Source organism: Erpetoichthys calabaricus, chromosome 4 (assembly GCF_900747795.2).
Source record: "Erpetoichthys calabaricus chromosome 4, fErpCal1.3, whole genome shotgun sequence".
Taxonomy (NCBI): domain Eukaryota; kingdom Metazoa; phylum Chordata; class Cladistia; order Polypteriformes; family Polypteridae; genus Erpetoichthys; species Erpetoichthys calabaricus.
Genome location: NC_041397.2, coordinates 273,582,361 through 273,596,741, shown reverse-complemented (window position 1 = coordinate 273,596,741; position 14,381 = coordinate 273,582,361). Strand labels below are relative to the sequence as shown.

General features: G+C 35.3%; 1 protein-coding gene across 7 annotated transcripts in view; it reads left to right on the top strand.

Annotated features, from left to right (window-relative positions):
• Positions 1-14,381, top strand: part of mid1 (midline 1) — a 652,072-nt gene that overhangs the window by 431,478 nt on the left and 206,213 nt on the right. For 6 of the 7 annotated variants that reach the window (XM_051926812.1, XM_051926811.1, XM_051926813.1 and 3 more), the window contains exons 2-3: positions 6,641-7,359; positions 12,374-12,427. In XM_051926812.1, the coding sequence (XP_051782772.1) occupies positions 6,697-7,359; positions 12,374-12,427 (717 nt within the window). In that variant the 5' untranslated portion in view covers positions 6,641-6,696. The remainder of the gene's footprint in view (positions 1-6,640; positions 7,360-12,373; positions 12,428-14,381) is intronic. The other variant, XM_028800812.2, reaches the window with a different exon arrangement.

Below are 14,381 nucleotides of genomic sequence, written 5' to 3'. Positions count from 1 at the left end.
GAAATAAAAAAAAAGAATTAACATATTCTGAGAGATACTGTATCCTTCATGCAATACACAGTATGTCTTATTTTCAGGTCAACATTCATGACAAATGCTCTCTTACACATATCTAGTACTATACTGGCATTTACAAAAAAGCCTTTGCCTTTGTCATTAAATTTACATTTGCTATGAATGACTGCTGTTTAGGCTTGCATGAAGTATTGTGCATTGTTAAGCATACACTATCTAGCAGTGCAGAAATAAATGAATGAAAAATTGCTCATCCTCAAATAAGAATAACACTGTAATGTTGCTACTCTCCTAGTTAGTTCTCTGTAATGCCGTGACTGAGAGAATTATTGTATCATTTCAGGTTTATATTTCTTTGTGATGTTGTGGCTATGCAATTCAACTATAACTTTGACAAAACAGATATAGTATAGCCAAAGTATTGCCTGTTATTCAACAAACATTTTTTACAATGTGAGCAAAGAGGAGCAGAATTTGACCTTTATTATTCTGTAGTAATGGTCTTAAAAAGCATTGTAGTTAAACAGAGTGAACATTTTTCAAAAGTAAACAAAATCACTTTTTAGCCACTGCAAATATGGGATCTCAAATTACATTATATTAACACCATAGATGCAATGTGAGAACCCTGAGGTGCATAAAATGCTCAGTGTTATGGAGAACTGGTCTAAACCCTGTATTTAGAGGAGTGAAGTATATATTTAGGGTAAAGAAATATAATGCAGACTTCTTTTTAAAATTAATTTATTGGTTTTAAGGTTTTGTTACAATGTGTATGTTACAGATAGGTAACACATTATTACTACATCTTAATCTGATCAGGTATCCCTTGAGAATTGTCCTGAGGTAATTCAGGGCTTCTGCCCATTGTTTCCAGAATACACTTTAACCCGCTTTGACACTGTGCTGGAATGAACGGGTTCAGAAAATGTATGGGTGGTTCAACAACTATGTTTGAAGCCTTGGAAATGCAAAACAAGTAAAAGAAAAAACCTTAACCTTATATTTTCCCAGTTTGAACAGACCCAGGTAAAAGTAGGAACCAACACTGGATGAGCTGTCAGTCCATTATAGGGCACACTCACTCACATAACCTCACGGACCTGTTTAAAATTGTCATTCAGCATTACATTTCTTTGACGTGTGGGTGTAAAATGAAGAATAGCGTGAAGAACACAAAAAGAGAGATTGGGCTGGAACTCCTGTTGCTATGGAGTTGTGAAGCAACACCACTGACCACTGCCGCCATCACAACCGCACAATGCATGAGAGCGAATAACCCATTTAGAGGAGACAAGTGCATGTCATCAGGTCTCTTTGAACATCACTGCAGAGGTTCTCTTTCTGGAACACTACAACAAATTAATAATTACTAAATATAAACTTTGCTCTCTGAGCTAATACTTAATGAAGAGTGGTATACTAAAATAAATTGGATTGGAATGAAAAACTCAGAAGGAATTGGAGGAAAATCTACCTGACTGATTCAATGATGTGGCTTTGAAAACCTTATTTAACCTTTCAAACATGGGCATGTATTAAAGTTAAGAACTGTAAAACAATATAATCTGTTAAAGCACCTTTTGAACTTCAGGTTTTTTGTCATGTGCACGTAGCAAAATGATATTATTGCTTGCATGTTTTCCCAAATCTAATGACAGTAGTGTAATATATAAAACAAATAGCAGAAAACAATACCAAACAAGGATCGAGAGACTGGCAAAACATTAAAATAACATTTCTCTGTATGCCTGTCTTTTCTGCACTAGGACTCTCTACTTTTTTAAAACCAGTGAAGGAAATTGAAATCATTTATGGGTAGTGATGTAAATCTGTTAATTTACATTAACATGTGGATGAAGTAAAAGAAGCACACCCCTGGTAGAGCTTTTAGCTAACCTGTTGAAAGCACCTTCAGATAGATAGGATGGCTCTTCTCATGGTTTAGTGACAGTAGAAGGTCAGAGGTTGCTCATAAGGTAGCTTGTAGAATTAATTGGGAATTTTGTACTTGTTAATTATTGTTCTTATAGTATCCTACACTGGTTTTTAGAATTCTGAGTGTTTTTTGCATGGTAGTTTATCAATCAGACAATGCCATGAATTTTATAATTATGCAGTTACTGCATGGTACACTATAAAGATGTTTTTATTATTTAAAGTGTAGTAAGTGCACTAGTATTTTGATTCAAAATATTTACTAGGATAGTAGTAGGAGTTAATCTTAAGAATTTTAAAGCTTTTTATATAATATTGTATATATATATCTCTCTATTATAAAAAGAAATCCTGTCCCCTGTCCTGATAGTCTACGATACGTGATCTTCTCGGAAGATAATTTAAAGACCCGCGAGACGAAAGGGACCTGCCATGGTGCGTCTCACGGGAATATAGAACGAGAGTCTTGCAAGACACACCCTACTTACAAGCAATATCAAAAAAAATAAATCAGTAGTGTAAAGGCAGTCATGCAGCACACACAGCTCCAGGGCTCTCAGTGCATATAAAGTGTATAAGTTCAATACGGTAGAAATGAATAAGGTAGAAATGAAATGAATAGTGTAGAAATGAAACATTGACGATTAAACGAAGAAGAAAGAAAAGCATGGAGAAAAGAGACCCAAAAGCGATGGAGAGAAAAAAATGCTAAAAAGAAAAACAATAATCTAGGTGCAAATTTAGAAAATAAGGAACGTGATGATCAGCCCGGAACAAGTGGAATGGAAAAAAAGCACGTCCAATCGGGCGCGGAGAAAAATGACTCAAACGCGTTGGAAAGAAAAAAGAGCAAAAAAGAATAATCGAGGTGCAAATTCAGAAAATAAGGAAAGTAATTATCAGCCCGGAACAAGTGGAATTGAAAAAAAGGACGTCCAATCCGGCTCAGAATGAAAAGACAATAAGTAAAATGACAAAGTGGAACTTCATAATGACGTTTACAAACGTTGACGCTAAACACATGCAGAGCAGGTTAGACTATGAAACCAGTGAAATTAGAAAGGCTCAAAAAAAAAAAAAAACGGCGCTATACACATGTGGAGAAAGTTAAAGGATTTGAAAGTAGGAAAATTAGAATATATAAAAAAAGAAAGTAAAGATCGCAGTAGCGCAAACAAACAAACTGCCTCATTTAACTATGCACCAGTCTAACTTTGGTTTTGCACAATAATTACTACACTATTGCACCTTAACACTTAATTCTACCTTATTCACATAATTTTACTTATTTATTATGCTCTACTATACTGTTATATTTCAATCTATGACTTTTTGTTAATTTAACTGATATTCTTCTAACTTTGCACAGTTTTTGATAAGCAGATCAGGATGCATTTCACTGCGTGTTGTCCTGTATAACTATGCATGTGACAAATAAAGAATCTTGAGAATTTCAAAAACGGAGTTTACCGCACATGCATTTATTGGTTACTTTGTTCATGTATATATATTTATCTGTCTGCTTATTTAAAAAGCTACATTTACCCCAGGAGTCAAAAACGTTCTGTCTAGCCCTTGTACAAAAACCTAGACAAAAGCTGGGGTATCACCTTGGTAACCCCATGTACTTTTGGAACTGTGAGAGGAAAATAGCACGACTTTACAAACAGGAGTCCAATGCAGAACTCTACTTACTTTTTTACTTTGTAAAAAAAAAATATTAACTACTGATGATGTAGATTGTTTTGTCTCTGCTGAAATTCCAAACAGAGAAACCTATCCTGAACTCATTAAAAAGATTCAGCATATTGGGACTCGCAAGATTACAAATATTGTTTTTACAGAAGTTCTGAAATAAAAGTGAAACTAATGAAACAGCAACAATTCAAAGAAAAAAAATCTTAAAAGTGTGTATTCGGAAAACCAAACACGGGGGTTGGCGAGCGAAGCGAGCAGGGGGCAAAGCCCCCTAGTACTGTATAATATTGTACCACAATTGAAATTGTACTGTGAAGTAATACAGTGGAACCTCGGGTCGCGAACATCTCAGACCACGTACAAATCGGGTTACGACAAAAAAGTTTGCCAAACTTTTGCATCTGTTCACGACCACACACTCGGGTGACGTACAGGCCAGATTCCCTTCCAGTTCATACGTGCCATTGATTTCCGCACGTGTTCAGTCTTTCACTGTGCATTCCTTGTGCAGGGAGTGAGCGAGAGAGAGAGTGTGAGAATGTGAGCGAGTGAGTGAGAGAGAGAGCGCGAGCGAGCGTATATATTTTTACATACAGCTTGTATGGTCCAGAACGGATTAATTGTATTTACATACAATCCTATAGGGGAAATTACTTTGGGTCACGACCAAATCGGGTTGCGACCAGAGTTTTGGAATGAATTATGGTCGTGACCTGAGGTTCCACTGTACCTAGTATTATACATATTATTGATTAAAGGCATTCTTTAGAGCTGTGACACTTATCCCATTACTATATATAACAGTAGTTTATTTTTTTTCTTTTTAATCCAGGTTTCAGAATTTTAAAAATAAGGTCCACATTTGACTAATAATGCTAGCTGGGAAGTAGTGAGGTTTTGTATGTTGGTCAGTCATGCATGAATCTCACAGTCCACTGGAGATATGACAATAACTTTGAACTTGAATATAAGAACACCTCTCAGGGTTGCTCATGCAGTGGCATCTAAATGAGGCTGTAGAGTAACCTTATGACCTTAGGATAAGTTATAAGGTAGAGCTATGACTGCTACTAATCCTGCATCATTTACTAAGGGGAGAGATCAGACTCGTTTGAAAGGCTTCTGTCAATCACCATTATTATCTTACAAGGAGAATAGTTCATCATGTTAAATTGATTAGAAGCTAATCTAAAGAGCAGGTTGCTGGGTTTGAGCCTGTGGTAATGCCAGTTAGTTCTCCACGGTTCTATGCCTCCAAGGAGGGAAGTGACAATACATGATGGTTGACATCTTAAACAATACTATATATATTGTGTATAATGATATGGTTCATATATTGTTATCAAAAAACACAGACTGCTGCATGTAAAATCAATTTTTCCATTTGTTGTTGCACCTTATCAAAGGAATACATACTAACACAAGTGTAAATGCCCTTATTGTATTTATTTCATGTGCACTAAGCGCTGCATGTTGATGTAAAAAATTAATCTTTATAAAGTTAAGCTTGTATTTAAATCTATCTATCTATCTATCTATCTATCTATCTATCTATCTATCTATCTATCTATCTATCTATCTATCTATCTATCTATCTATCTATCTATCTATCTATCTATCTATCTATCATCAGAATAAGAAGTATTTGTATATTGAATCTGGGTTAAGAAAATACATGGATGTCATATTATGTTCTGATATACTGTGTTTATATAACTTCTAGACTTTATACCCTAATGATGACTATCTTGATTTGCCATTTTATTTCTAGTAAAAGCAATAGAAATGGTGACATGGCATTGCTACTTAACTAAAATACTTTACATATGTATTGCATATTTGCATATACTTTACAGTAATGTAAATGTATACTGTAGAATATAAAACTAACACTACCCGATAGGATTGAAAGCTAATTTATCCTTACCTCTTTTTAGAAAGACTGTAAAGACAAACTATAACAGAAGGAGACGGTCAGTACTTGATAAATAACAAAGACAAGAAAGACTTCCAAACTCTTCTAACACTGAGGCATTTCTTTTCTTTATCCCTAATGAGCCCAAATATGTGCATTTTCAAGAGTTCACACAGTTCAATGTGGCCATTACAGTAAAGCAGGAGTGCAGCTGGACTGTCTGAAACCATCTGCAGAAGCGGATAACAAAAGCAGTGTTACAGTGCAGAAGAGTTACTGTATAGAGCCGAGTAGAAAGCTTGGTTTTCTCTTTCGCTTCACTGATCTGTCTTCCTGAGATACAAGCCGGTGACTAACATGTGAACAGGCAGGAAGAATCATGCAGGCTGATTTCTTTCATTGCTAGGAAACATTTCAAGAGTTAAAGAGAAAGAAAATTAAGGCAAAAAATTACTTTCTTGTGTCTTTTTTACTTCATTACAACCACAATTTGGGTACTTTGGTTATGAGTATCCAATACTGGAAATAATTTAAAGTAATTAAGAAAAAAACAACTCTCCTCACTCAAAACCAAAGAGAGGATCATTTAATCCCAAATTCTCTCAATAAACTATTACTCATTAAAAACGCTTTATTTTTATAATGTGCTCTATGGATAAATGTAATCTTATGTTTGTTGCTTGGTGACTCTAATTGGCTGATGTTAAAATACAGCTGTTTACATTTTTAAAAGGAAGCCTGGCTTAACGATACATTTTGAAAACTTTGATGAATCAGTTTAATCCAATGTGTTTGTTTCATCTTGAAAGTCATATCATTTTTTAATCAAATGAAAATGTACATGCCCTGTCAATTTATGTTCTCATTTTTAAAACCTTACTTTGCATAAACTGTCAGTTGTCAAGTGACTAGGCAATTATGCCGCCTGTATTACTTTAATCTCTCATTTGGTGTAGGTGTTAAAATCTGACAAGTTCACATATTATGTCTGGTTTAGAAAAGTTGACATTGCTCCATGGTTGCCTCCTACCCACCCCCTTTCTAGTCTAATGAAATTTTATTTCATCTTTCCAGATAGCTGATCAGCTTCCCTGGATTTCGCTGACGACACCGCTTTGTTTTGCCTGAAGATGGAAACACTGGAGTCGGAGCTGACCTGCCCTATCTGTCTGGAGCTCTTCGAAGATCCACTGCTGTTGCCTTGCGCTCACAGTCTCTGTTTCAGTTGCGCACACCGCATCCTTGTCTCCCACTGCACATCCAACGAGCCTGTGGAATCGATCAGTGCTTTCCAGTGCCCAACTTGTCGTTATGTCATCACCCTCAACCAGCGAGGCCTAGAGGGACTAAAACGCAACGTCACTCTTCAGAACATTATCGATCGCTTTCAAAAAGCTTCAGTGAGTGGGCCTAACTCCCCCAGTGAGACCCGCCGTGAGCGGGGATACGACGGAAACGCCATGACCATGTCAAGTGAAAAAGTGCTATGCCAGTTTTGTGATCAGGATCCAGCACAAGATGCTGTGAAGACCTGTGTCACCTGTGAGGTCTCCTACTGTGAGGACTGTCTTAAAGCCACTCACCCTAACAAAAAGCCATTTACAGGTCACAGGCTTATTGAACCCATACCAGACTCACACCTTCGTGGGCTACTGTGCCTGGAACACGAGGATGAGAAAGTTAACATGTACTGTGTAACTGATGAACAGTTAATCTGTGCCTTGTGCAAACTGGTAGGGCGTCACAGGGACCATCAAGTGGCTGCGTTGAGTGACCGCTATGAAAAATTAAAGGTAAGGAGCTCAAACTTATTTTTTCTTAAGTTATTGGCAACTTAATTTCAGATAGTCTTGCATTTATAACTTTTATTTATTAATATATTGCAGTCTTGAGTAGAAATATGTTATCTGGGCTCTACAGTTAAAAACTCAGAAATTCCCTGCTTAAGTCTAATTCTTTAAACTTTTTACTCCATCATATGAATTTCTAGCAACAACAATATCTGTAGCACTGCATTTTTATTCATTTTCTACAGTATAGGAACCTTTAAGAGCGCATTTAATGTGAATAATAATTTGGAAGGTATGCTCAATAATTATCAATAGAGAAAAGAAGAAGATGCTCATACATAAGGTTAATCCCATGCTAAAAAGAAAATAGAAAAAAAGGTTAGAAACACATTTTGACTATAGCTTTAATCAGACGTATTTAAACAGTATGTGCACATACTCCAACCTTCTGTACTTTTTGCAGTGTGGGAATAACCTTTATCTTTTCCATATGCTATATACTATGTACTCACACATACACATATGTTTTTTGCCCTAAAGCAAGAAGCTAGTTGGAGACATACAGGTAAATTGTGATTGTACATCTGTAACATCGGCCAAAACTCTCCAAAGACTATATTTTTCTCTATATGAGTTTCAACTTTAACAATTTTTATAATGGTATAAGGATAAATTTTACACATTTCTCATATTTATTAATGAGAGCATATAGTGCACAGTTGTGTAAATGCCTTGTTTATTTTCATAGCATTCTCTAAAAGGTTATATTGCTCATACTTACTACATGTAATTAATTACTTAGCAAAAACATTTTATATAACTGTAAATTTATAAAACTAATAGAGACAAAAGCAAAGTAAGGGTTAACTGTTTAAAGCCTGAAAAAAAAATCTCACACTTAAAAATAATTAAAGACATGAACATGTAAAATAAAGTACTTAAAATGTGGGTCCTAATGACGAAGATGAACTGATCTCTTCATTAGTTCACTAATTTTTTTAAACAATATACAAAACTGCCTGACACTGGCAACTACAGTAGATTTAACTGTGCATGAAAAACAGTAGTGTGCCCAGTGAAAGTCAGAGCAACGTAGAAATCACAAGGGATAGGGACATACTTTTAGTTGTAAATTGAGTTTAACCCTGTATAAATAGTAAAGCAGTGTAATTTACAATAATCATTTGGAAAACATTACATTTACTTAAGTAAAATAAAACATTTTAAAATTCCTGTAGCACAGGCCACCAATTATGGCATTAATTCCTTTTTTTCATGATAAGGAGCGCTACATAACTGAAATGCTTATTTGTATGATACAGAAAAAAAAAAATAATAATAATAATAATTATAATAATAATGCACATCCTTGGGGCATAACAGTGAGTGAGTGATGTTTTGTGTTTCTTCTTTAGTTTTTAAGACTAATTTCTCTCCCTAATGCTGATTTATATCCCCTCACTGACTTATCATAGCAGGTGCAGGTACACAGTTTGATCAGGCTACAGTAGGGGTTTTCCTAACTCTAAATGACAATTTGGTAAATTTTACATATGTCACATAGCATATGCCAAGTAAACCCAAAAGACATAAAAATACAGAGTAAACCCTGCTATTAATAAAAATGAAAAAAATTCCAAATTTAGCCTTTAATTCTTTTGTCAGTTTAGATATTCACATAACATGAACAAAACTTTATAACACATTTTTCATTGGAAAACTAATCAAGCTGTTGCTAATAAAACGGTAATGGTGTTTAAACTGTGTTTTTTATTTATTATTATATGACATAAATAACATATGTTATTTATTAATTAAATACATATAAAAAATATGGTGATAGAGTGGACTTTTCTGAAAGTTATGCTTTCTCCATTAATATTTATTTATTAGTCTCCATTTCAAATTCAAGTATTTAATTTAGCTACAGACGTTTTGAAAAACAGCTGCTCTTTTAGCTACTAGAGTGACCTGAAGAAACTGGGATGAGTCAAGATTTATTTGTCATGTATCCTTAACTGTAAGATTTTGATTAAAAAGAATAGAATTTAATGTCCTGCAAGCAAATCCTGATCGTCGTTAGTACAGTTGGTGAATGCTTTAAATTCCGTTCATTTGTTTGCTAATCGCATTTGGTAGAGTCTGTGAGTTGCACCAGATTCACAGGAGTTGAGGTAGGTTGGGTTGATTGTGTCAGTTACCGTAGACTCACACCTCGATCACCTTCAGAGAAGTTAGCTGTTGGGATGTTGTGGAATTGGTTTGGGTAACCTTTGTCTAAATTGTACTGCTTTGGGTGGATAGATTTTTAGGATTCTTTAATAACAAAAAAGCTTATAGTGACCTGTACTCATAAAATCAAGGAGACACTGAAGACATAGAGGTTTTCCTTTTCACAAAAATCTTTTTAAGATGTACATTTTTGTTCATTTTCATGGGTAGTATTTTATGTTTTCCTAGTAGTATAGCTAATATATTTCATATATTATATGAATTGCGTATTTGTGTTGTCCTTACTTCAGTACATTTTAAGGTGTTAATAACAAATTAAGGTTTAGATATACATAGATATATATTTCTTATGAACTATGACAATACAAGTAAAGTGTATATAATATAATATAGGCCCCTTACAGACTAAAGTATAGTTTATGTTGTGGAACAAAGGACGAATGTAGGTTTAAAGGTTGGGGACCAACCTGGTGCTCTACTTTAAATAATATTAATAAATGATACAAACAAAACTACTCCGCCACGGCCGTTAACAGATGGATAGCCCTGATTATGAAGTGAGTCTTTGCGACACTCTTTATCTCTGGCTTGCTTCAAAACTGGTAAAAAACAAAAGATCCCAATTTCTGTCGGGTGGCACTTTATATATCCCTCAGCTTGAATGGAGTGGGGCCAGGGAGGATTGCAAGGCGTGGGCTGGCCTTCTCTGACTTTGGTCCTCCAGAACTGCAGAGTGAAAGATAATATAGTGACAGCCCCCCTCTCTTCCCATGTTAATATCGCTAATCTTAAAAGAGCCATAAAGGTGCTTATTTGTGTGAAAAAATATTTATATAAAATATTGGTGTGTGGCACAGTGACACAGGGGTGCCTCAAATTTCCGGAGTCCTGGATTTTTCCCAGGCATTATTTGTGTGCTGCTAGCACAATCTCCTGGTGCCACATCCTCCATCTAACAGTTATGCATTTTAGACCGGTCCCCCAATTAGTCTGGTTTAAATGAATGTGCCCTACGATGGACCAGCTCCCCATTTCAGGTTGGCTCCCACTTTGCTGTTGGGTTAGGCACCCTCTCTTCGTGTCTTTGAATTGGTTGTGTGCGTAGATATATATAAGTTACTCTTTTGAAATTTCGGGGTCAAACAGTTTAATAATGAGATTCCAGATTAAAAAGCTGTTTCATGAATTGGTGTTAATTAAGTACAAGTAGGTGGTTACATTGTTACTCAGTTTGGGACAAGCCTGGAAAACATTTTTTTAATGTTTGGACAACAGTGCTCAACCTATGAATGCTGGGTAGAATGCAGACAGCACTCTCAACAATAATCGTATTGGCATTTGTTTCAGCAGTGCTTCTACTGGAAGCGAAGGCTCTGGTCCTTTTATGTCTCATAAAAGCTTCGTTCAGGCTTTATCAGCACTCTAAGGGACACTTGTTTCTTGTTCCTTGTGACAATTAAATGGAAAGTACACAATGCTGGTTTGTGAATGATGTGATAATAACTCAGTTTTCTTAAACAGACTGTGTTGTAATTCACACAACAGACAAAGGACCATCTTTTTTAGAACTTGGCCCGACTCATTCCCAACAGGAAGCCATGAAGCTAATGAAAGATAATTAGGCCTCGGAAAGAGAGTGCACAAGGTGTGAGAATGCTCAGTGAAGATCAATAAGTGTACATTTAGTGAACCTGTCATCTTTATACAAATTATTGTACACATGTGTCAATAGGTTTTCTCATTACAGTTTTTCGTCACTTCTAGAATGTCATTTTCAATTTTTTATTTTTTATTTTAATTGCATATTTCATTCATCATAGAGCACCCCCTTAAAGATTAAAAAATGGCACAGCAGGATGTTAACACCATTGCCTCCTGATGATGTTAGGATAAGACAGTTAAGACAAAGTTTTATAAAGCAAAGCAAAAACGACAGCCTGAAAAATTAATCCTTACATCTCAAGAGGAAAGATTACCGTAGAAATCAGTGGAAATGAGAATGTCCAAAATAAGATTATGGCAACTCATTTGTGGCAGGTTCTTTGCTCCTTTTGTCATAAATACATACAATTTTCTTGTCCCAATAATTTTGGAGAAGTAAAGTAGCATTACTATGGGGTATAATCTCTGTTGTTCATGTTATGATCACAGGATGACTGGAAGAGAGAAAAATTAAAATAAATACACAAGAAAAACGTCATTACTGAAAACATTCATCTGATGGTAGATAGAGGTGCTTCCTTTAAAATGGATAGTTTAACTAAAGCAATAAGAAACTTGCAAGAAACAGTGAACCGTTTTCCCCACAAAGTATCAGGTCTCATATTCTATATTTTTAGCAGAAGACTGTTTAGAGTAAGTTTAAATCCATTAAAACTTTAAGAGACCATGAAATGTATATTGGATTAGAAGGGTATTCGGAAATGAAAATTTATTTAGTAAATTATTTTTAGCAAGGCTACATGGCTTCAATTATTCTAATGGGCCATATGTACTAAGCTTTTCTTTCATTGCCAAATGTTTCAGAACATTATGTATTAACACTAATGAAACAGTAACTGATCTGCTGAAAAAAGGAAAAAAAAAAGATTTCCTTCAGAATTCATTAGAAATCTTGTGTTACCAGTATGTGGTATGTAGTAATGTATATATTTTTTGCCTTTTTACAGGGAAAAGCATTAGTAACCCTGGCCCCATGCAGTCAACTGTTTTTAAAATCAATTTGCACAAAAAGTCCATAAACTAAATCAGTCTTTCTTTATTTAATCATGCTGACACCATGCAGAGAGCCCCTGGAAGGTTTTTCAGTAAGAGGACAGAGCAGGAAACTTCTGACCAGGTGAAACTTATTGTAAATGCACACTACACTGGAAAGTTATTTGTGATAGAGTTTTATTTGCCGAAGTAGTTACTTGCAATGAGAGATTTTTTACAAAATATGCATAATCTTAAATAGCGAATACAAATATATCCAATTGTTTTTTCCTTACGGTTGCAAGACAAATCAGTAATATTTAATATGCAAAATGTTTATTAGTTGCTTGTGACTTCAGCGTTAGGCCTATATAGATGAAATATGAATTCTCATGGGCTAAACTTACATATTTATATACAGTATCAAGAGTGTAATGTATGCACCATAATAAAGAAAGAAAGTCCATAGAATGAACACAAATTGTTCAAATGCTAAAATACTGATGAAATGAATGAAAAAAACTGATAATAATTTCTGTTTGTTGGCTGATTGACTTCTGTTTTTGTAGTCTGTTCCATTGGCCTATATTTCGTAGCCAACTGTTAACCTTGTTGTATTTTTGGTTTATGAAGATTCAAACAAGTCCCCCAAAATATGTGAGACAAATATTTATCCCGACAGGCTTCAGCATATACTTCTCTTTTAATTCTTTTGATACCTGCATGGGATCTGGTGTTATGAAAATGAAATACTAATCAGTATGAAACAAGAACAGTAGCAGGCATAGCTTCATAACATTGTAGACTTTTGTCAGTACTACTCTGTGAAAGAGTACTCTCGGGATTATACTATTTATATAATATGAGATATTCTGATATACAATAAAGTAAGTAGTTTATAAAATTATAGTACATGCCTGAGGGACATGGTCAAACCAAAGAGATATATGTAAACTTGCAATGTGGTGAGAGAGAGAGTGGGAGATGACAGAATAGTGACTGGAGGGCCCTTGCAACAGCCCTGATTTGTGAAATGTCTCAGGAGGGCATGCTATGTTTTGGTATGTTGGGGGTCAGTTAGCAGGGACCCTTATTATATGGTGAGGATGCTTTACAACAGTGTTTGGGGGTACAAGGCCCAATTAGAGACAAGTGGGGAACCTTTAGAGATACACCCTCCCAAACAGGTGTGTTCAGAACACCCAAGGAAGACGTTATTGGGGCTGTCCTGCCAGCTGTTAAGGATGAAAAACAGGTGCCTGGCCTTTGATGAAGATATGAGCCCAGGGTTACAGGGACTGCAGCGGGTAACAGGAAAGAGTTTCTATATAGTGCTCCTGTAGATCTAAAAGATAGCCCTAATCCTGGAAGTAATTGTAAGGAGAAGGCTGGATGAGGAGGGGGGGAGTTGGGAGGAACTCATAATATAAAACCAAAAGGGAAAAGACATGTGAAAAGAATTCAAGATAGGGATTCTGCAACTGTTTAGGCAGTACTGTACATGACTGATTAGTCTGTACTTTGCGCTTGCAACAGTTGGTAAATAGACATTGAGGTAAACTCATAACGCTACTTAAGAGAATTTGCCCTTTTTTTCCTTTTAATTAAACAAGCCACAGTACTCTGTAAAAATACAAATGACCCAAAATGAGTTTAGGGGTAGAATAATAATATAAATAAGACTCCTTATGGATGGTAGGAGTGACAGCTTTAGAAGTAGTTGTACGTAATGATTGAATCGTAGGATTGTGAATTCATTTTACTTCATGGCACAGTTCTATAACACTGGGTTCATAACCCATTTCCTAATTCTGATGCTTTTTACTTGACATTTAAATGTTGTTTTTGTATTCACACGAGTTCCACTGAGTAAAGTGTATTGATCTTCCCCAGTCCATTTACTTGCTGCTGTGTCAGATGGTAATGTTCTGTTCTTAGCTTTCAGCCATTACGTAATGCTCTGACATTTCTTTCTTATGTCTCTGAGCAAAATGTGAATTTAAAAATGAATCTGATACACCTTGAAAATAAACTAAAATACAGACCAATTTTTAGAATTTTTGTTTTTCCTTTGATACAAATATCCTTGGTAGAACACA